Below are 22457 nucleotides of genomic sequence, written 5' to 3'. Positions count from 1 at the left end.
AGCTAAAGGTCAGATTTTATTTGGCCCTGATCGTGTTGTTGCATGGCCTCTACATTCAGAGGATTCAGGACGGAGGCTTTGAAGTTTTATGCGTGCATCAGGTCTACGACTCCTCTCTCGGCATAATGGTGTCCATAAAGAAAGACAACTTTGGTCTCGTAAGCGGGTTTATATGTTTAAACTCTGAAAGATAAAGGCAACCAATAAAGTATACTTGTTTTAAAATATTGCTCTGTTAAAAATAAAAATGTGGGTTGTTTAAAGGAGCATTGGTTATAAGTGGACACATAGTGAGCAACCAACAACATACCCACATCTCTGATCATATATAAGCTGACAAGAAAAAAGCATTTTCATCACATTTTGAGCAATTTATTAATTGTATTGTCAGTGTGTTGACTTCAGATTCCTCCTGTAACACATGTAACAGTAGTTTGGTTAAAATGAATATGTCAACGTTACAACGATTCTTTTCAAATTGATTCACAGTTTCCATATTGTGATAAAATGCATTTCAGATGTGGGGTTCTTTTCCAAATGTTGCCAATATGTTTCATATTTTTTGGTCTTATTACAGTATATCAATAGCTGAGCTTTTTTCTAAATAAAAGACATAATGGTACAGTGTCTCAGTCTTTATATAATCAATACAGTTTCTAGTGGTTTTTCTATATTGCATGTATCTAACTGTAAAAATATATTCTCAAATAAATAAATATATAACATAAATATATGTACCTAAAATGAATAAATAAATTGTTACACTTTTTGCTCTTTATAAACAGGTCTAGACACAGGTAAGAAAACAAAAACATGAATTCCTTCAAAGTCCTTCTAAACAAACTCTCTGACACAGTACCCACATTAAAAGTACCATTTCATGATCGTACAGATTCCCATGGACTGAGCTGTCGTCCCCATCTGACCAGAGGACATGCTCCCTGATCATTCAGCTCCGTTTCCCATTCATCTCCTATTCCACGCAGGTACTTTTTAGGGCCGTCTGGCCTCTGAAACAAACAACCCCCTCATGCCGAGCGTGCAGACATTCTAGCCCGTCTTCCTGGCTGCTGAGAGATGGCCCATGCATTCCTATAAGAGGCCCTGATGCCTTTATCCCTGCCGGTCGGGCCGCTGTCCACCAGCCTGCACCGGCCACATCTTTGCCTGCGTCCCTCTCCTCTTCTCTGCTGCCCTGCCTGCCAGGGCTTTAGCAACTTCCTGAACTGGACCCGGCCTCCGGGTCTCAGCTGTGTCCCAGGATATCCCTGTACAGCTCTGGCACACGGTCAGGGTCCACAGGCCTGGGCAAGAAGTGTGTAAATTTCTGATGCCGCCTGGATTTAGTCCCGTCCCTTGGTGTCCCGTCTTTGTTTAATGCCACAAAGTAACGCGTCCCTTTGTCTCCGTGTTTGTACAGGTTGGAGGAGTATGTGTTGTACCAGTTCTCCTCAAACTGCTCCCTGAAGACACATTCAGCTGTGAGCTTCTCCTGAAAACAAAGGGTAAAACATATGAGAAGACCTGACTTGTGGATGCAGCAATGAATTTATTATTTCTGTAAATGTATCTTCCTGAAAATCAAATTCTCCAAATAAAGAAAAAAGCTACTTGTGGTCAAAAATGAGGATTTGGGCGACATGAAGCTGATACTTACAGAGCCATACAGCTCTCCTTTGTCGTTCATCCCCAGATAGAGTCCACTGTCCACCCCTCTAATGCTTATCAACCCAACAGCAAGGCTTATGAATTCCAAAATACCTGGAGAAGAATAACACAGTTGTTCAGTACAGACTTTGAGAAAGATGAAAGAATACTATCAAATAATCTCTAATTCTAATAATAATCAACTCTGGCAGCAGCCTATTGGCACAATTTTATTATTAACAGAATTCTATCATAATATTATTATTTTCATCATTCTTATTCCCTCTTGTTGCTGATTATTTTTGACAGGTATTTATTTTATTTTATATATATATATATATATATATATATATATATATATATATATATATATATATATATATATATATATAACTGTTGGCCACTTTCTATTCCCTTACATTATAAATTCCAAAATATATGAGAAATAATTATCTCAGTATTTACCAAAACGGCTGTGGTCCTTCCTCGTCCCTTGCACTGTGCCATCCGGAAGTATTTCCAGATGGAAACCAGTTCTGCAGTATAACTGTCTCCTCCTGAGAATCCCTTTGAGGTGCGTTAAATCCGCCGCGGTGCTCCGGGACAGCCTGTCCCCAGGTATGAGGTGTTCCCCCAAAAGCGTCGGACTGTCCCCAAAAGGGGTCAGGAGGAAATGGGACCCGACCTGTGCGACACCATCGATGCCGTGCAAGACGCCTCCAACTTCCCCCAAAGCAGCAGCAGCAGCAGCCATCGCGTCAAAGCTCAGCGGGTAAAGTTCAGTGAGGAGGTCCGGAGGGAGCGCTCTTGCGTAGTAGACTACCTGGTTGCCACTGTCACTTAATGCATGTTTACGTCCACCTCCTCCGTTACTTAGCACATGTACCCGTTGTGCAAGGACACTCGGGCGCGCAGATTTCTCTCCTCTGACATGAAACACTCACCAAATCTTAGCTGCTGGCTGCACCGATTTCTTTTCTTTTTTTTTTTACCGCTGCGTCTTCATCAGTTCGGGGTGGGCTGCAGTTGCTGCTCAGATAGCCCTCATGTTGCATACCTGTTCACAGCGTGATGCCTCAGTGGAGCCGTGGAGCAGACATATAGCAGAAGAGCATTCAGTTAGTAAGGGCTGAATAAACGCTGCAGTGCAGGTAAAGGAGCTCCTGGAGGGTTTGCGCTCAAAGTGGCAGGGGTGGTGAGGCAGGTGCAAAACCACAGGACTAGTAATGGGCGGGGCTGTCACAGTTCAGACGTGCCCTGGCAGGGATTTTTTTTTTTTTCCTTCTCCAAAGGCATAAAATAAAGAGAGACACGGGGGAGTTGATGGTGGGCTGTGGTAAACTGCATTTACATCACTTCAAATTCTAATTAAATCTATAAACACAACTATATATATATATATATATATATATATATATATATGACACTTTAAATCAACCCACGAGACATGATACGTTATTCAGTGTCTGTTTCTATGTTTATCCAAAGACTTCAACATTTCCTTCACTCTCACAAATTTGACGCCCTGTAATCCCAGAGCGACTTGAAATACCCACGGCATTTCTCGCGAGCTCGGAGCAGCACGCGGCTCGAGCTCGAGCTGCTCTCTGCTCTTTGCAGACTCTTTGCTGTGTGTGTGTCATAGGTTACGACGTTTGAGTGTAAACAACGATGGCTGCCCTGCGCAGGCTTATCCCTTTATTCACTAACAGCTTTAAAACGGGGACTCTTACGACGCGGAAACAACAAACGTCCTCGAAGGCGACAAAAGCGCTGAAAGTTGTCGCCGCTGGAGCATGCGTCACAGCCGCGGCCGGTGCTGCTTATTACTGCTGTTCGTTTGTCGGTAGGCGCTCCGGGTTGAAGAGCCATGTCGAGGCTCGACTCTTTCATCTGGCGTTACCATCAGTTTCAGCCACCGATAAGGTACAGTGGGGACATTCGTCAAGCTGCGAGGATACAGTGACAACATTCAGCTCACATACAGTCTGACAAAAACACCGGCTGTCGTGAAAAACGCATCACTTTAATTTGTCATATGAAGATAGGCTAACAGTAATGGCCGGGGCATCTGCATGTGTAACATAATTACCTAGCCCACATCATGTCGTGCACGTGAAACTACAATAACGTTCATGTGTCGTCGTCACTATATGGAGCTCTCCCGCCCTATGGTGCTGAAATGACAAGATGGTGACCTAATGAATGCCATAAGTGAGGGTCTTGTCTGCTTTGTCTGCATAACTAGTAGGCTACTTACCTTAAGAAAATTTAAATAAAAATACATATAGTAGGTATGTATACATTATATTGTATTTACATATGGACAAATAGCAGAAACACCTGACTACATAGGCCTAATTTTATCCAATAGAATAGCATGTCAATATTTGTAGCTTTGTGAAGCTCTTAGTGTATGTTTTTGTTCATACTATATTACAGTTTTTTTATTCAAATGAATTGTCAATTTCGAGGCCGTACCTAATATAAGATGTTCCTATTATTTTACTTAGTATCTACGGAGTTGGACAAACCACAGCTACAAAAATGACCAAGCAGGGCTCCAACTGATGAATATTTTCATATTGATCCATCTATTCATTATTTCTTTAAATAATGATTAGAAAACACAAGAAACTGTTTACATCACAACTTTCCAGAGTTCAAGGTGACATGTCCAGGTTGCTTGTTTTGTTCAACCAACAGTCCCAAACCCAACGATATTCAATTTACAGTATATATAGCCTGTATATATAACAGAAAAGAAGCAAATCCTCACATTTGAGAAGCTTAAACCAGAACAAAGTGCGTCTATTTTAGAGCAACAATGTCGATTAATCTATTAATCATTCTAAAGATAATGAATAGGCAAGCTTTTGGATAATTGATTAATGGTATAAGTCGTTCACCAAGCAAAATGCGAAACATTCACAGGTTCCAGGCTCTCTATTTTACATCATCGTAAAGCTTTGGGGAGGTTTTGGACTGTTGGTTGGACAAAACAAAGAAGGTTTTTTTTGGCACGCCATATACTTCCAATCAAATTGATTAATCGAAACAAATTGATAGATTAATCCCTAATAAAAATAACCATTAGTTGCCACCTTAGAGACCAGGAATTATTGGCATTTTGTCTTGAGATATGTGTTACTTATTAATCAATTATTCAAAGTCTTGTTGTTAGATTTGCTTTCAATTGATTGACTAATCATTCCAACACTACTTATTATTTTTACACAGGTTTTTGCAGCACTATTGTAATTTTGTGTCAAGTTTTTCATCCGCCCCCGGTACAATATATATTTGGTCCTTATTAGCATATGTAGCAGCACTTCTACAGTTAGTGTCTTTGGCATGTGCTGGCATTGTTGACAGGATATTCATAGATCACATGGGATGTAAACAAACATGTGGTTTGCACACTTCTAGCTACAGAAGATTACTTATGTAAGTTTTATACAGTATGTGCGGGTAGGAGGGAGGAAAGTTTGACTGGTGTCCACAAGCAGCAGGAATCCAGGGACACAGTAAACTGGACACTGAGACTTGGCGAGGGGCTGACATTTGATGAGAGGTGAGGGTGGTTAGAGGGGGTTTAATGGTTAAGCAGAGGGGGGCACACATTCCCTGGGTGTTTGCGCTGTGCCCGGTGGACCTGGCACTGTGCCACCTGACAGAGAGATCCACTCTGTCTTCACCAATACGGCCTTCTGATCTGGCTGGGTTTGAACAGTTGTAGGGACATTATCTGGTGCGCAGGGATGAAAAATAGGGCTGACATAACATGCGCCCCATTACTGAATTAAACATGGACCTCTTTGTTGTTCCATGTGAGCAAGGCTTTTCGTGACAAGAAAAGCTTCAGTGGATTTCATAAAAAGCATCTTTCAGACTGTATTATCACTGTTGAGATGATTTGCAATATTTCATGATGGGGTGTGTGTGTGTGTGTGTGTGTGTGTGTGTGTGTGTGTGTGTGTGTGTGTGTGTTTACAGGCCCGGAGCTATGGTCTGGATGATGGAGATGTGTACATGTCGTCCTATGAAAACAGATTTCGCCTGTTCAGTTCGGTGGAGTACGAGGGCCAGCTCTACATGACGCCACTCAACTTCATCGAGTCCGTCACTTTGAATGAACCTAAGAGTGAGTGCACTCCTATTACTCAACTTTCCACAATACAAAACATCATTGGATTAGGAGGGGAATCATTATTGATGTTTAGGGCTTTAACAATTCAATCAATCAATTAGTCCGTTGACAGTTTTGCCTATCAGTGAATTATTCTAGCTTCTTAAATTGGAGGGTTTGCTAATTTTCTATTTCATCTTGGTAAATTGAATGTTTTTGTGACTGTGGACTGGTGATCTGACATAAACAACTTAATGAGGTCACCAGCTAAAAACTATATACCTATATATACAGTATATATTAACAGTAATACAATAAAATGATATGGCTGGTGTTGGCCTCCCGCTTCAGAATGTGGTGTATGGTGGTTCCAAGGAACTTGAAAGTGTCAACCCTAAGGGCATTGTGACATTTTATCAGTAGATTGATCAATAATGAAAAGAATTACCCACACATCTAAGGAATCTTATGATTATGATATAGAAAGTGACGGAAAATGTTGGCGTTGTCAACTCAGAGTCATCGTGCCTTTCTCTGTTTTCTCTTTACTATTGTGCAACTGAGATGAATGTGATGAATGGATTCAAAGGGGACATGCATAACTTGAAAAGGAGACGGGATGCCTGCTGCAGTGTAAATAATTTGAAGCAGTCTGGACTTTGTGTTTGACCATTGAGCGTTGTTCTGTTTTCGCAAACTCTGCCCCAGTAGTCCCTGGGCCATCAACGTTCTGTCCCCAAAGTTACTTTTTGGGGTCAAGAACTATATTTAGTTCTTGGGTCTGAAGGTTCCTGGGTTCCTAAAACGTTCCACCATGAAACCAGGCTAATTCAGTATTTCCAAATAACAGAGGACACAGGTTCTGATGTGATTTCAAAAATAACTACAGGACTTTAGTTTACTTTTACTGTATTTTTAAAAAGGTGGCTATCAATCATTTTAGAGAAGGTGGCAGCCCATTTTTCTTCATGAAGACTGTAAAAGTGTGCTGCACTGCAGACGCTACACTGCCTCTGTAATCAGCCCCGTTTGTCAGCAACCATTTGCTTAATAACACCTCTGTCAACTCATCAGATAAACCCCCATCATCCTCCAATTACTTGGGGATTGAAAAAAGTCCCAGTGTATTTTTTCCTGGAACATTACAATTTGTTGAGGGCCCGTGGAGTGTCATCAGACATTAGGTTGTGGCTTGAAAAGCTTCAGTCATAACACCTGCATAAAGATAGACATCTTTACCGGCAACCCCACTTTTATGGCTCATTTATGTGGCAACAAACTTGCACAGACCCAGAGAGACCAAACAACTGGATGTCATAAACGTAATGATAATACATTCTGATTACTGTGATTGATTATGATTTAAGGTGTGTGGCCTGCTGTAATGTTTTGGACATGTCTTTACTGGCTAATGAGGAAGGTAAATAAGGGGCACTAATGTATAAGCATACTGTGTGTGTCATAATTCTCTGGAGGCTAATGTGTTGCAAAATAGTAATCATGGTGTTTTATGGTTATATTGTGGCTGTAAAAAGAAAGAGATGTGTTTTTGCCATTCTTGTGCATGTTTAGGAAGGCCTTGGACGGGACCATTATTCACAACTGAGGGTTTTATTTCAGACAACACATGAAGCAGAGGATGGTGGAGTTCTGGCCATTTAGAAGTGGACCATTAGAGTCCAAACTTAAAGTGCTGTCATGTAAATTATTCATATCACATCCATAAGATATGTTTACGAACTCATGAAATACATGCTCGCATTGAGGACATCACGCACACTCAGACACCTCACTTTGGTGGAGAGCAAGCCATCACATGGCACTCATAATCCTAGCTTTAGACACAGGCTCTAAAATGTGTCAGTGGAGGGTTATTCTCACTTTTATCGATGTCATTTTCCCAGCCAGGAAAAAAAGTGTTCTTTTTTTTTTTTTTTACAACACCTCCATCTTATCTTCTGCTTTATTGAGCATCGGAATGCGTTCATGGAGATACACAGCTTTTGTTTCTGTCCACATAAACACCTGTTTTCACTTTTGTTTCTCGGTTTTATATTCCTAATATAGAAGTCATCATTAAAATCACATTATTAAAAGTCACCAATGGTGGAAGACATATTCAGATCCTTTACTTTAGTAAAAGTACACTGTGAAAATACAGCACTACAAGTAAAAGTCCTGCATTCCAAACCTTTCTTTCCTAGTAAAAGTATGTGATTATTATCAGTAAAATGTACTTAAAAGTATGACAAAAGTATTGATTGTGTAGTAAAATGGGTTGTACTGTTATATCTGATGTTTCTGGATTATTATTCCTGCTGCATTAATGTGTATGATTCATTTTACTGCTGTAATGTTTGTGTGATGTTTAAGGTTGTGCTCATTGTAACTCCTTTATATACTGTTGGGTAGTTTAATCTACAGCAATGCATCATGGTCTATAAGATCATCATGTTTGTAGTGTCAGAAAAACAGCCGTGTTTTCAACTGATGCATTTTCCAGCTGATCCAACAGGCTTTTTAAGACTTTTGGAGAATTTTCTCAAACCATAAAGGAAGGCTTCATCCTTCAGTTTATCAGATTTGTTTTGTTCTGTTATTGTTTTCACTGGACAGGAAGGGGATGAAACATTTTAAGAAGTAACTAAAGCTGTCAGATAAATACAGTGCAGTAAAAAGTACAATATTTGCCTCTGAGATGTAGTGGAGTAGAAGTATAAAGTTGCATAAAAGTAAAATACTCAAGTAAAGTACAAGTACCTCAAATTTGTACTTAAGTAAATGTACTTATTTACACTTCACCACTGTCCAAGTCACACATACTGTATCTCATGCACTAACTGTTAACTGTTGTTAACCTTGTTTTGCTTAGGGAGGAGAGCATGGAAGTCCCTCACAAAACAGGTGAGTTGCTCTGTCATCAAAGTACTTACAGAATCTCCTCTGCATTACTGTAATGCCAACAAACATTGCATTTTGCTGTGATTACTCAGGATTTAGAAATGAATGAGTGATTTGGGATTTTCTTTTATTCTTTCAGGACTTAGACAAGATGCTGGCTGATACTCCGCCTGTTTGGAAAGGATCATCTAATTTGTTTAGAAATCTTCATGAACGAGGTGAAGTAACCCACTCTGTGTATTACAGCTCTTCACAAACATCCCTTGAATTTAAGTAATTCCCCTTTATGCTTTTTTTTTTTTTTTAAAAGGCCCTCCTTGCTTTGCTCAGAGTGTGCTCTGTTGTGCGTGTCAGCCTCGTATAATTCAGAGTAGTAAGTGTGTTGTAAATACTTCATCTTATCTCTCCCTCTGGTAACATGTTGCATTTATTCTCAGGGAACATGTGCAGGAGAGAATGCTCCACTGATAATATACGTAATGATCCGGCCCGGTTTCTCTAATTAAAAAAACGCGATAACTGTGAAGTTTCCTGGAAGGAACTATATAATTTGGTACTAATTTAGGAAAGTAGGAATTTTGTTCAAAGAAGTTATTCATTTATTTTTGGAAACTTTATTGTATACTGTATTTTATTACTTGTAACTGTACTGGACTAAAATGGCGATCACTAGACTTTAGTAAAGTTTTTGCATAATTTTGCTTCCTAAATCTCCATCGAACCTTAGACATGAAGGATGAAAATGCTTCCTACTGCTAATGGCAGTATGTTTTTTCCTCCTCCTGTGCAATATACCATGCACGATGAATACTTAGAGCTGAAACAGTCAAACATTCGATTAGTCGATTGACCGAAAATGAATTGGCAACCAACACAGTTGCGGTTTTCATGTGAATCTCACTTTACTTAAAGCGGCTTGAGAAATGACTGCACTCTTCACCTGCAAACCTCAAATCATAGTAATGTGGCATTAAGAAAATGAAGTTGTCAGTGTGTGAATGAAGATCTTTTACCCCATATTTTCCCACCTGGGACCTCAGTAGGTCATACGAGCCAGTGAAGCATCAGATCTTACTGTTCTGCTCTCTCCTATGTTGCTTTAGCTAAGTGCCAATGCTGGGATTTGGGGCTTTTAATCCTGCTGTTAAACGTTGCGGCTTTGTCAGGGAAAAAAGGACTGGATTGATCTGTGAACAAAGCGTTGCTTTAGAGAATGAGGGAGCTGTTTGAACCCAGCTATGTCGAGGCATGTCCCACTGGCCACCCCCCTGATCACCACGGACATTATGAAGCCTAAGAATGGCATTGGATTACATCTCCAGGACTGCCACTCTGTATGAAGTGTTTCTGTGGAATTCTTTGTATTGTCTAACAACATCTACTTGAGCTCCGAGGCTGAGCTGCAGGGAGGAGGATGAGGAGGAGGAGGAGGGGTGGGCTCCCTTCAGGAGTGAAGGTGTGTGGTATTGGTGAAACATGGCTGGAATCTTAAAAGTTTTTTCTCTCTTCAACCCATTTAAGCTTTAAAGGCTTTGAAGCTAGAGATCTGTTGTCATTATACCTGCCAAACAGAGACAGCTGGGATGACAAGAACTTTTTTTAGATGTCTAATGGCATGCAGCACTAATTCTCTTTTCACACCTCAGTTTGTACATGTTTCACTTGACTATATATCATCTTGCTAGCAACATTTGTTCCAGCCTCAAGAGGAAAGCAAAAATGACATCTTTGTTTGCCAGTTTAGTTTTTTCCTCTTGAGTGTTCCTCTCGCTGGAAATATCTCCCTGCAGCAAACCCCGTACCTGAAGTCTTTTCCCATAACACCCAGAGCAGTCACCCAGAACTATCTGAGCTCGATTCTCTATCTTCCCCAGCAAACAAAAGCTTGGGAATGCTTTCAGCGTCAGAGGGGAGAAGCCTCCTGAGTTGATTTAGATGTCTCCTGACACTTACTCTTCCCCTTCTCCGTGTCACACAACAAAGGGAGCTGAAGGACGCGACACAAAACCTGAATCGGCCATTCTCAATCAGTGACAGATCACTTGAGAATGTATTACACCTTGTTACCCAAACACGATCAGAAGCCGTAGGCCTTAAATTTGTTTGGGTTTGTGTCCAGATCGGTCAGCTCAGTTGTAAAGCCTGTGTTTGTGTGATGGGAACACCAAGCATGAAGGAAAAGGCACCTTTTAAGATGTTATCAGTGAGCGCGAGAAGATTACTCTTGTCTGAAGGCGTGCACTGTTTCTTTGGATGGCTTATTCATCTCGGGCTGATGACTTTGAACATCTGTAAACACCTTGGGCTAACTGGTTAATGCTATTTGATCGTCGTGTGGAAAAGGGAACATTTTGGTTTTTGTTTCTCAGCTTGACACATTTTCCTCTTTTTTCCAGGTATCCTCAGTTACACAGAGTACCTCTTCCTGCTCTGCATTTTAACAAGTGAGTATATAACTGACTTACGAAAAATGATTTTGAAACACATTTAGAGATTAAAATGTGACTATCCAATGTAATTCATTTTTGTTTGATTGTAGAGCCCCATGCAGGCTTCAGGATTGCTTTCAACATGTTCGATGCAGATGGCAATGAAATGGTGGACAAAAGGGAGTTCTTGGTGGTATGAGTCATATCTTGATAATCAGATATAGTAATTAAATACATTTGTTCTGATTATGTTACATTCTGCATAGTAACTTTTCATCTTCTCACCAGCTGGAAGAAATTTTCCGTACGAAAAAGCACAGAAAGGAAGTTGCTGAAGACGTGGAAAGATTTGACCAGAAGGTATGATTTGTTTTCAAATGCCTTTTAACGGTTATTAAAGCTGCTATAATCAATACTAAATGAGTATGCGTAATGTAAAGGTGGTTGCTGGTGATTATGAACCCACAGAGTTATCGCTACTTTTGGATTTGGTGTAGACTAAAACACAGCTAAAAGACAGAATATTGGACTTACAGTTGTCAGGTGGCAGAAACACGACTTTATATTTAACGCTAAAGTCTGCTAGATGTGTAAATATATAATGGTTTGCTAACACATACCTTCTTTTTATTTGCCGTTGTGCTTTCAGCCAGGTCTGCTGCCCCCAAGTGTCCAAAAAAAGAATTAATTAATTTGGCCATTTGGAGACAGCGCACAAAACTGTTAACACAAGGACATATTATCACTGTATAAAGTTGATACGGCATTCTAGTGCTAGTTGCCTATTTACACATCCAGCAGACACAGAGCAAAATCAGCATTCAAGTGGAGTCATGCTTCTTCTCGTTTTAATCTTCACTAACTCCTGAGGGAAATATCTCTCTTTAGCTGCAGTAAATACTGCGCCATGTTCACCAGCTAGCTGCTAACTTTGTCTGTCTGCCGTTTGGTGCTGGGTTGCTAGTGCACAGTGTATTTATCAGAGCTTTTTTTACTGAAGAAAGTTGTCCGTTACATCTTGAAGCGAGGATGATTAGATCGATGAGAACAAATCAAAACAGTCAAATTTTGGGCCGGAAAACCAAAACAATTAGCCGAAAGAAGCTAAAATACTCTGTAGAGCTGACAGGGACTAACTCATGTTATTCTCTTTGGGTGTGTCCCCACGAGTGATACCTTTCATATTGCACACAATTCTTTGATCCATTGTTAATAATAATAAAAAAAGATTAGTAGCAGCTTGACATTGATCTGAATCTTAAATTTGAACCATTGTCTAGCTTGACAGGGTTCTGTGTTCCTAGAGAGAACACAGGCTGCACAGAGGTGAATGTGGTCATACGGGGTAAAACATGCCTGAGCCTCTCATCTCTTTAGGGCTGTCTTGTGCCATATGCAGGTGGATGTAAACAGGCAGGGCTTAGTAGAGCGATAAGAGCGACTCTTTGAGGTCTTATCGCACAAACACAACATGGAGGAGCTTACTCTGCCGGGATAAATGTTAGCATCTCTGGACAGTCTTGCATTAATCTGAAGCCCGTATAACCATCAAAAAGATCATTAGAATGGGTACTCTAGATTTGGAAATATAATGATGCTTTGCAAGAGGACAAAGTTGAGGATGAAGACTCTGGGTGCACTCACAAAGCTTAAGAATATGAATAAGAATCTTGGAAGTCATGTCGTATTAATTTGAATAATGACTTAAAAATCCATCGACTTAAAACTAATTTGCAACCATCTTCCTGTTCTAAACTCCTTTGTGAATTATAAATGAATCTTCTCTCTCTGCTCTCTTTTATTTCAGAGCCTGCAGCTGTACGGTCAACCCAAATCCCAGCCGCACAGTGTATGTATTGTTCTCTTTCCCTGAAGGAAAATGAACTGTTCTGCTGGTTGCATGTATTTTTGGCATGCGCTCTTCCTAACCTGACAACACACACAGAAAACACACATGTATCTCAGGGGCTGACACCACCCGTATTTGTGTCTGTTAACACCAGATAACCTCATTCATATTCACTGGAATTGAAATACACTGCTGTGTACTTGAACATTATCTGACATATTGTCTTTGTGTGTGGTAGTGCAGATGATTTATGTACCCGGCTTTTGTCAGCGTTGGGCGAGAGATTCCACTTCAAAAAGCTCTTACCTGAAGACTGACAAGGTTTCGTCCGGACCCCCATGTTTTATTTTTACAGTTTCTTGAGGAGTGGTATTTGGGCTCAGGTTACCTTTTGTGATGGGTTTGACCATGAAGATGCCAGTCAGAGAGGAGAACTGTGCAAAGCACTCAACACACACACACATGGAGCCCACAGCTAACAGACCCATCTGTTTGAAGACTTTACCTTTAGGTGTGTCTTTTTTGTTTTGATTTCTTCTGTAGGTATCTTTCCAGCAAAAAGTTCAAAAGTCAAATCTTTTCAAAAACACATAACAAGCATGTCTTCAGTGCTGCGGTTGGGCTTTCCCCAGCACATTCTAATTACAAGTGTATCAGGATCTTTTTATTGGATGAGATGGGAACAGCGCGGTGCATTGAAGAGTTGTTCCGTAATTAGCTGTGGGATCATGTCGTAAATCTCTCTCTCTGGTGAAAAGCGATGAGGCGCAGAGGAAGAGCTGTTTTATCAGCCGTCTCACATTCCCCCTCAGGCTTGATAGATTAAAAAAAAAAAGTTGATAAGATAAATAAATATTATGAAATGAAGCAAGCCATACTTAAGAACACGTGTCGGCGGCGGCTGGCTGTTTCTGGTTGGCTGTGTGCTGATGTTGCTTTAGAATGATGTGATGTCGAGACTTGAGAAACATTTAGACCGAAGACATGATAGGTTGAAAAAACAGAATGAGAGCGAGAGGCACCAACGTGGTTTGGTTTATAACTGGGAGTTAGAAATAATAGCTTTTCTTAACTACTCGAGACAAATTTCCTGTGATCTTTTCATTGCACATGACACCCATTACAAGAACATTGTTGTTGACAGTTGTGTTTCAGCGTAGCTGTAGTTATAGTTGTCCCACAGCAGATGGGAGAGTGAAGGCAGCAGTGTAAGCTGTAATAATGATAATGATTGGTTAATCCAAGATCAGGAGCCTGACCTCATCGAGAAAAAATAGCAGAGAGTGGCTTCTTTGTCCCAGACAACATTAAACAGGAAATGTGTTGACAAAGGTTTTTGTGCATTTAAGTGTATTGGTAAAGTCTGCAGCATTAACTTTTATATTTAGTTTGAAGGTATTTCACGACAGTTGGTAAAAGGTGTCTGAAAACATGCATTTATGTCTCAGCATAGCATCAAATGATGATGTATTGGGTGGGTTCAGTTACATAGGTAACCTGGCATGAATCACCCTTCAAGCTCTCACGCCCTGCATGCTTTGGACATGAGTTAGCTGTGTTGGCCTGTGTTCCACCAAGAGGCTGCATGCATGGCTGCAGAGCAGGCTCACGTCAGGGCTGATGGGCCTCTCAGATACACCGGTGTCAGCCCCAGTCTGTTTCTGCCTGGATGGATGGATGCCATGGATGACAGTCCGCCTCTCCCTCTGTCTCTGACTTTTTATCCTATTGCTACATACCTGTCTGTCTGACTCTTCATCTTCTTTCTAGTCTGTACATATACGTCCACCTGCCTGCCTCAGTGTGTCCATGTTTGTCCATCTATATTCCTTCTACTAATCTTAGTAACATGTGCCAGATATATTTTGTCTTCTAACAGCTGTGCTTCAACTGCTGCCGTAGGTTTTTAAAAAAGACAGTCAGCATGCGGAGGCCCGGGGCATGTGGGATGTTCTCAGACGTGGCACAAGTCAAGTTCTGTTTTCTGATCTCACTGAGGTAGCCATGACCTCATTACTTTGGTTATACAGTAATACAATGCACCAGGTTCTGACTGTCTGTACTGTACGTTTCATGTTAGCACTGTGGATATATGCATATTCTTGAAAGCAAGAGTAAATACTCACTAATATTTCCTCTGTAGCATGTTTAATGAATCTGTTGCGTGGCACGTGTTTTTATCATGCAGAAAGGCTGTTTGGTTTCAGCCACAGTGAAAGATTAACCATTAACTCTGAATAATTATTCAATAGCAGAACCTGGGTATGGCTATTAACTTACATCTTTACTTCAAGCTTTCAGCATGGTTAGATAAATGTCGTTAATGTTTACCTGGTGTTACCATGATACACTTGTATGCTAGAAAACAGCTCATCCAGGCTGCTTAAACTGAGATTTTGTGCAAATGTACTGTATATGTACTATATGTTTAGCTGAATCATTGCTGAGGTGGATATTTAAAGCTACGAGGAGTCATAATGCAGTAATTTCTTCCCCTCCTGATAGCATGTGGATGAAAGAAAAGAGACGACGCTGCTGGTGCATTTCTTTGGGAAAAAAGGCAAAGCCGAGTTGAAATTTGAAGACTTTTACGAGTGAGTTGAAAGATAGTTTGTCTGCTCTGTGATAAATCATGGTGTCCCTGAGAAAATGATTATCTCACAGTATAATATGGCCATTAATCATTTTCATACCTCCAACAGCTAAACCCTTTAGTGGTTTTGTTTGTGACCATGTTAAGTGTTCCTTTGAGCATGTGAGTATTCTGGTGGTGGCGTTTTCTGTCAGCAGTCTGTCTTGCTCCTCCAGGTTCATGGACAACCTGCAGACAGAGGTGCTTGAGATAGAGTTCCTCTCCTACTCCAAAGGCCTGCCCACCATCAGCGAGGAAGATTTTGCTCGGATCCTCCTTCGCTTTACCAAAGTGGACGACGTCAGCGAGTATTTGGAGAACGTGCGCCACAGCCTGCCGGACGAAAAGGTGCGATGTGTTTTCCCTTCAGATTTGTCATCAAGTTATCTCTGACAGCTCCCAAAAGGGGTAGACAAAATAACAGTAACACCTCACAATATGATGTAATCCAATACAACATCAAAAACTGCAGGAGAGATCAATCAACTCTTCTCTTCAGCATTATAAGATTCACAAAGGCTGTAGGACTATCAAATTGTACATTATATTGGTGTTCAGGATATTTTATCCAACTCGTAACCTTTTCCTTCCCATAGTTCCTCACACTCACTTTGTGGCACACCCCGCCACCTGCTAACATGCTAAACAGACATATTGAAAGATTGAACGGATGAAAATAAAAAATGTAATTACAATTTTTGGTTTTCGGTTAAATTATGTGTTGTAGCTTATTGACAACTAACCGTGTGCACAGGCACGATGGTACCACACCTGGCACACTCATTGTGACGACAAGACTCCAGGAAGTCACTGTGCGTGCCTATGTTCCCACAGCCCCATGTTCCCACATTTCTAAGATTTCTTTCAAAATGTATCCCCCTTTCTCCCAATTTGGTAGCCAGTTACACCCAACCTATTATCCAGTAGCAATGGACTACAGATGAAATGTAACCCTAACCCTAACATAGGACCTACTTTTAAGAACAATCTTAGAAATGTGGGACCATTGGGCTGTGGGAACATAGGGCTGACCCCACTGCGCCCAGCCAAGCATAATCCCATGACCTAACTTCCAGTCAAATCACAAATTGTTGTTTACATTTTGGTTTTTGTCCATCTTAAACAAACACAATATGATGTGTTAATTGTTGTGCTTTAGAGGTGCTGCGAGGAAGATTGTTCTTTTCTTTTACATTGGTGAGAGTTAGGCTAGCTCTGCCCCCCTGTTTCCAGTCTTTATGCTAAGCTAACATAACTGCCTGCTGATTATAGCTTCATATTTTAGCAAACGCACATAAGAGTGGTATTAATCTTCTTTTCTAACTCTAACTCTAGTAAGCATTTCACAGACTTTGAAGCAAAAAAAATGTGGCCTTAGGATCAGGTAATGCTCAAACAGAATTAGTTTGGAACTTTTTCGGCCGTCATAGAGACGTTTAGATATGAGATCAACAGCACACATTCAAGGTATTCGTAGTGTTGCACTCTGTAGTTTTGTGTAAGTATGGGAGTATTTTATTCCTCTGTTTCTTTTGGTACTGCCCTGTGAATTAGCTGTTGAGTGAAGCATCCTCATTTAAGCTTTAATTTGTTTTTCTCTCATGGCACGCTGAAAAGACACCAGCAGCTCATCAGCCACCTCGAGTAGCCTGTTGCGAGATCTCTATTGACGATCAAGTGGGCCTCATCATTAGGCTAAGAGATTTTTTATGGCCCTCACCTTGTTAAAACAGCAAAGCGTCACAGATTAGTCATTACTCCATTTGTTAGACTGTGTGTGTTGCCTGTTTGGCGAGGCCCCCGGCGAGAGAAGGAGCTAGTAGCTGCGGGTCGGTTGAGTGGAGATCAATGGGCTCAGTGTTTGAGTCATCAGCCAAGCCTGAGATGTTTGGGGATTCATCACTTTTGTTGTTTTTGTTTATTCAAGTATCAGGTTAATCTGCTTTAGAAAAGTCTGCAAACGGCCTGACCTCTTCCCAAAAGCTACAGTCCTCCCCCCCGCTGCCGACAGCTCAGCGTGTCCATACTGCGCAGGGAAAATCCAGCAATGTATACTTTGTCTGTTTGGGTATGTTATCTATCTGATGGCTTCAAGGTCCCACACACACTAAAGGATTCCCCGCAGGATGAAAGGAAGCAGATTATGTGTTGTGTGAATTGTAGCACTATCCTTTGCTGGAGTGTTGACACATGCAGCCGTTTGCTTTATGTGGCACTTTATGATTTCTCATGTTGCATGTTTCACAAGCTTTATGTTTCATAAATAAAGGCTGTGTTTTATTTTTGTCATATTTTTTTTGCAGGGAATCACCTTTGAGGAGTTCAGGTCCTTCTTCCAGTTCCTAAACAACCTGGAGGATTTTGCCATCGCCATGCAAATGTACAACTTTGCCAACCGTTCCATTGGTCAAGGTAAAGTCTCACACAGTTTGCAGTCACATTATGGTGGTACAACACTTTAAATTGAGTCACTGGATAGTTTAGTTTTCAGGGAGTTTCACTGTGTTTCCTCTTTTGATTTTGTCTCAAGCAAAACTCCTTGAAAACAAAACAATCTGTCTCAATGTCTGTTTAATGGAAGTAATAATATTAATATTTGTAGCAAATACATCTGTAATAAAGACCTTTTACCCGATCACCTGTTTTTCTTCCCTTTCAGAGGAGTTTACCCGCGGCGTCTACGTTGCTACGGGCATCAAGCTGACCCGCCACTTGGTCAACACGGTCTTTAAGATTTTCGACGAGGATCGCGACGATAAACTCAGCCACAAGGAGTTCATTGGCGTCATGAAGGACCGGCTGCACCGCGGTGGCGGGGTGAGACAGCAGAGGCCACTTAGATGCCATCTATCTCTCTTTTACGACTCTGAGGGTGACAGAGGTGCTGGTGTCTGGACACCAGCATCGACAGCTACTTCTTAATGTGTAATCTGTCAGGCTGGATAGCACACACAGATGCAAAGTCAAGTCAGATTTAACAGGGTGAGGGACTGAAAGGCAAATATGGGTTGATGCTGAGCACAGACGTGTGTGTTTATTTTCAAAAAACAGAGTACTTTCACACAATTAGGCCTACTTAAGCAACTATTAGCATCACAAACACCACTCCTCCGGTTTAATTACAGTTTTGAGTAAGCACTAATTATGTCTCTTTTTTCTTCAGGTGGTAGTTTACCTAAACTCCCCCTCCCCCCCACCCCCCCAAACCATAATGTCTAAATTAGACTCCTGAACCTTTTTATTACTGAAACAAATCTCACCTCTGAGTTGGCAATTAGTGATTTTTGTGAAAGTATACTGCCATCTAGCGGGACATCATGAAAATGGTCTTCTCACAGTATTCCTCTCTCTCTCTCTCTCTCTCTCTCTTTCTCTCTCACACACATACACACACACACACACACACACACACACACACACACATTCACAGGGCATCAGAGTGGAGGAGAAGTTTACCTCTTTTAAGTCCTGCATGAAGAAGGAGCTTTCAGGCAAATAGGTAAAGTATTTTCTCACACTGTCAGCATTCTCTGTTAAATGTGGAAAATATATATATATATATATATATATATATATATATATATATATATATATATATATATATATATATATATATATATATACATATATACAGTATACTAGCACGACTTTATGTGAGGTTGAAAAATGCAACTTTAAACTGTTTCCTAACAGCGTTTCCCAGGCACACTATACCAGTCAGTCTTTTGAGATGTGGGTCGGGGCCCACACTGCTCGCCCACAGCATTGAGTTACACTGTAATATTACCGCTTGATCAACTGCCACCAGATACCAGCTTAAGTCTGCATACAAGAGCAGTGAGCAGTGCAGTTTAAAGCCGTATAAATGATTCAAAGGAAATGCACCTCTTGGGAGAGTGCTTGATAATCTTAGAAAAGGACTTGATCTGGATGTTTTTGCAAACAGTGCTGCAATATAAAAAATGTCTATTTTGAGAGAAAAGACAAAAACTGCCCCCATTCTCCCTCATTATTGATCATTATTTGATTATATGAAAGTGCAATGAACTTCAGTACAGCATTTGTATTTTCTGACATGAGTGTAACCTTTTGAACAGTTAAAAGGAACAGTTCAACATTTGGGGAAATGTGCTTTTTCGCTTTTCTGCCAAGAGTTAGCTGAGAAGATCAATACCAAGTGGTATCAATCTTCTCATCTAACTCTTGGCTAGAAAGCTGATAAGTGTATTTAACCAAACGTTGAGCTGCCACAGCAATTTGATTGAAAAAAGATTGCTAGTTGCTGCTTGTATGCTGAAGATCCACAGCTGTGGTCACTGACTGCAGAGGACCCAGATTTGTTTCTGCATACTTGCAGGACTACTGCTGCACTCCATGACTGTTTGATTAAGAGGTGTAAGAGTTTTTGTTTCTCTGTAGTCTAATGTATTCTTGTTTCTCAGTATATACAAGAAATAATTGAACTGATTCGTAGCAGTGTATTGGTCGACGTCTACAAAGTGTCACACTGGACTGGTATTGATCATTCTCTCTGTTTTGTCACCAGGTGAAAATCCCATCATCAGTGCATGTCTTAACTGGACGAGCTGTGCGTCCTCTGTGCTCCCTATCAGGACAGAAGGGTGAACGCTTGTTGCAGCATTTTATTGCACTATGTTAGAATTTCTTTTTTAAATAAACAGGATGTGGCACAAACAGGATGTGGCCAGCCTAATTGGAAGCTGTTGCAAACAAACAAGAATGACCCATTATGAACCTAAATCCATTTAACACAATGTTGCTGGACTCTAAATTGGAGGAAACAGTTTGTTTAACTGTTTTTGCCTGATATTTAACTATTTATTGATTAATCTACTTGTAAATATATTTATTAGTTTAAGATTGAAGAAAACTGATTTTATTTATTTATCTAAAAGTCTAACATTGTCTTATTGCTGCTCTGCCAGTGTGTGCGGTTCAGTTTGATTCTGCTTGTGTTCCCGAGCTTGATTCTGTACGGCGGCAGCATTGCTCACATACTTTGTTCTTCTGTTGGTCCTGCAGCCCCCTGCACAGATCAGCTTAGGACAGCAGCTCCCCTGCTCCTTCCTCCTCCTCTCTCCCAAAGCACTGCAGCTAAAATCCGCCAGGATCCCCCAGAGCCAGCAGGCCTGAACAAACACACTCAGTCTGGGGCTTTTTCACTGTTTAACTACAGGCAGCTAACAGTGTTAATCATTTCTTAGCTAGTACAAGACAAGTGCTATGTCCATGCCATTGGCAGGAATGACCTCTTTATGAACAAAAATGTAAAATAGTAAAGCCATATGTTTGTTCCACTCCTGGGACAATCCGCTTAAATTAGCTTTAGCAATATATTAAAATGACCTTCCCTTTATGCTCTGTGAGAGTTTACACTCTTCTTATAGAAATCCTCACTTGTACTACTGAACATGTTACTGTGGAATTCTTGATGACTGGTGTTTCCTGGTGTAATGTTTGCTTTGGGTGGAGTTATGTCCTGAAAAAAAGATAAAATGTTACATGCTTTAATATTAAGCAAACTTATTTCATTTAGGATGTTTGGATTAGTTAGTCTACCTCTTGAATAGTTTTGGAAATGAAATGTCATTCTTTTAAATCAGGTCCTGACTGTTACACTGACGCATTTATAATGACATGGTACAATAAATATCATATAAAATATTTGGATTCTTGGTTATTTTGTGCTCCCTGTCTTCCTCTGTCTCACACAGACATGCCAAGTCAGCTAATAAACTGTTCACATCGTCCTCACGAGGAACACGGCGGTTAACTTTCTTTGATGGTAGCAGCACAGAAGAATAAGTGAGCTGTTTTATTCTCAACCTGAAGGCAAATCATTAACAGTATTAATCGTAAGAAACCTGAGGCTGTGTGGGTGTACAAGATTTTAATCAGGGACTCTCAGCTTTAAATGATTAATTCAGCAGGGAATTCTCCCAGTGCTCCCGATTAGCTGATCCAGGCCCGTCCTGAACCTCTTGAAGTAAGATCAAGGAGTTCATCAAAGACTAAAGAATCCCTGAGATATAATGTAAAGTTGAATTGTAATGTTCATCCATTCACTCTCAGACATTAAATCCTTTCAGGTTTGTTAAATAGGATCTTATTTATCTAAATGATCCAGTACTACCTTGTGTCATTACAGGCTACCAATATAATTAGTGTTTTGTGACTTGACACCATGTGGTTATTGTAATGTCGAGTTCTTTTTTCCTTGCATAAAACATCACTGATACAATTTTCTGAACTCCGTCTGTTAGCAAGAGAAAGGAAAATGAATGGCTGCACTTGCTTGCCCATCATATCCCTGCGTTGCTAATCATTTTTCCACAGACATCACATCACCCAGCCCTGTGTTGTGTGAAAGTACTGGTAGTTTTGCCCAAGTTTCACTTTCCTCTCTGTATGAACAATCCAGTTCCTATCAACAAAAATAACCTTGATGGGGAGTTGAAGGGGTATTTCAGCAATTTAGCAATGGACTTCCATAAGGCTGTGGGACTTAGAACACAGATTCAAAGAAAGAAAGAAAGTAATGCAGCAGAGGTGGAGATGTCTCGACTTAAACAGGGCCTGTTATGGATGAAGCTCAAAAGACACTGGATCCTACATTTCCCAAAATGCAACTCAATAATATATTTCATTAGACCCTCCCTGCTTGGTTCTTTAAAAAAAATAATTAAGTCTCAAGCCCAAGCTGAAATAGATGATGATACCATAGGGGTTATTTTCTTAGACTTCTCTTCAGATCAGAACATTATACCATCTGTTTGACAAGTAAATTCAATTCAATTTATTTATAGTATCAATTCATAACAAGAGTTATCTCAAGACACTTTACAGATA

At 40.5% G+C, this 22457-nt stretch overlaps 2 protein-coding genes across 4 annotated transcripts; one reads left to right on the top strand and one right to left on the bottom strand.

Moving 5' to 3' along the window:
* Positions 1-356: 356 nt before the first annotated feature.
* Positions 357-2980, bottom strand: fgf20b (fibroblast growth factor 20b). Its single transcript, XM_031280221.2, has 3 exons — positions 2113-2980; positions 1658-1761; positions 357-1492 (listed from the first exon to the last, which is right to left on the bottom strand). The coding sequence occupies exons 1-3, from the start codon at positions 2399-2401 to the stop codon at positions 1247-1249; spliced, it is 639 nt and encodes a 212-aa protein (XP_031136081.1). The 5' UTR covers positions 2402-2980; the 3' UTR covers positions 357-1246.
* Positions 2981-3215: 235 nt separating this feature from the next.
* On the top strand, positions 3216-21272 carry micu3b (mitochondrial calcium uptake family, member 3b). Of its 3 annotated transcripts, none has more exons than XM_031280000.2 (15): positions 3216-3573; positions 5644-5791; positions 8649-8680; positions 8817-8895; positions 11074-11121; positions 11217-11299; positions 11395-11466; positions 12914-12955; positions 14858-14953; positions 15461-15549; positions 15764-15935; positions 17891-17999; positions 18247-18404; positions 19018-19086; positions 20134-21272. In XM_031280000.2, the coding sequence occupies exons 1-14, from the start codon at positions 3319-3321 to the stop codon at positions 19084-19086; spliced, it is 1452 nt and encodes a 483-aa protein (XP_031135860.1). In that variant the 5' UTR covers positions 3216-3318; the 3' UTR covers positions 20134-21272. The 3 variants fall into 3 exon arrangements, with proteins under 3 accessions (XP_031135860.1, XP_035861365.1, XP_031135861.1); XM_036005472.1 differs by lacking the exon at positions 20134-21272 and adding an exon at positions 19268-20127 and having other exon boundaries at positions 19018-19126; XM_031280001.2 differs by lacking the exon at positions 14858-14953 and having other exon boundaries at positions 3217-3573.
* The last annotated feature ends 1185 nt before the right edge of the window (positions 21273-22457 follow it).

Source organism: Sander lucioperca, chromosome 1 (assembly GCF_008315115.2).
Source record: "Sander lucioperca isolate FBNREF2018 chromosome 1, SLUC_FBN_1.2, whole genome shotgun sequence".
Lineage (NCBI taxonomy): Eukaryota > Metazoa > Chordata > Actinopteri > Perciformes > Percidae > Sander > Sander lucioperca.
Note: the sequence above shows the minus strand (reverse complement) of the source record. Positions and strands in the feature narration are given on the sequence as shown.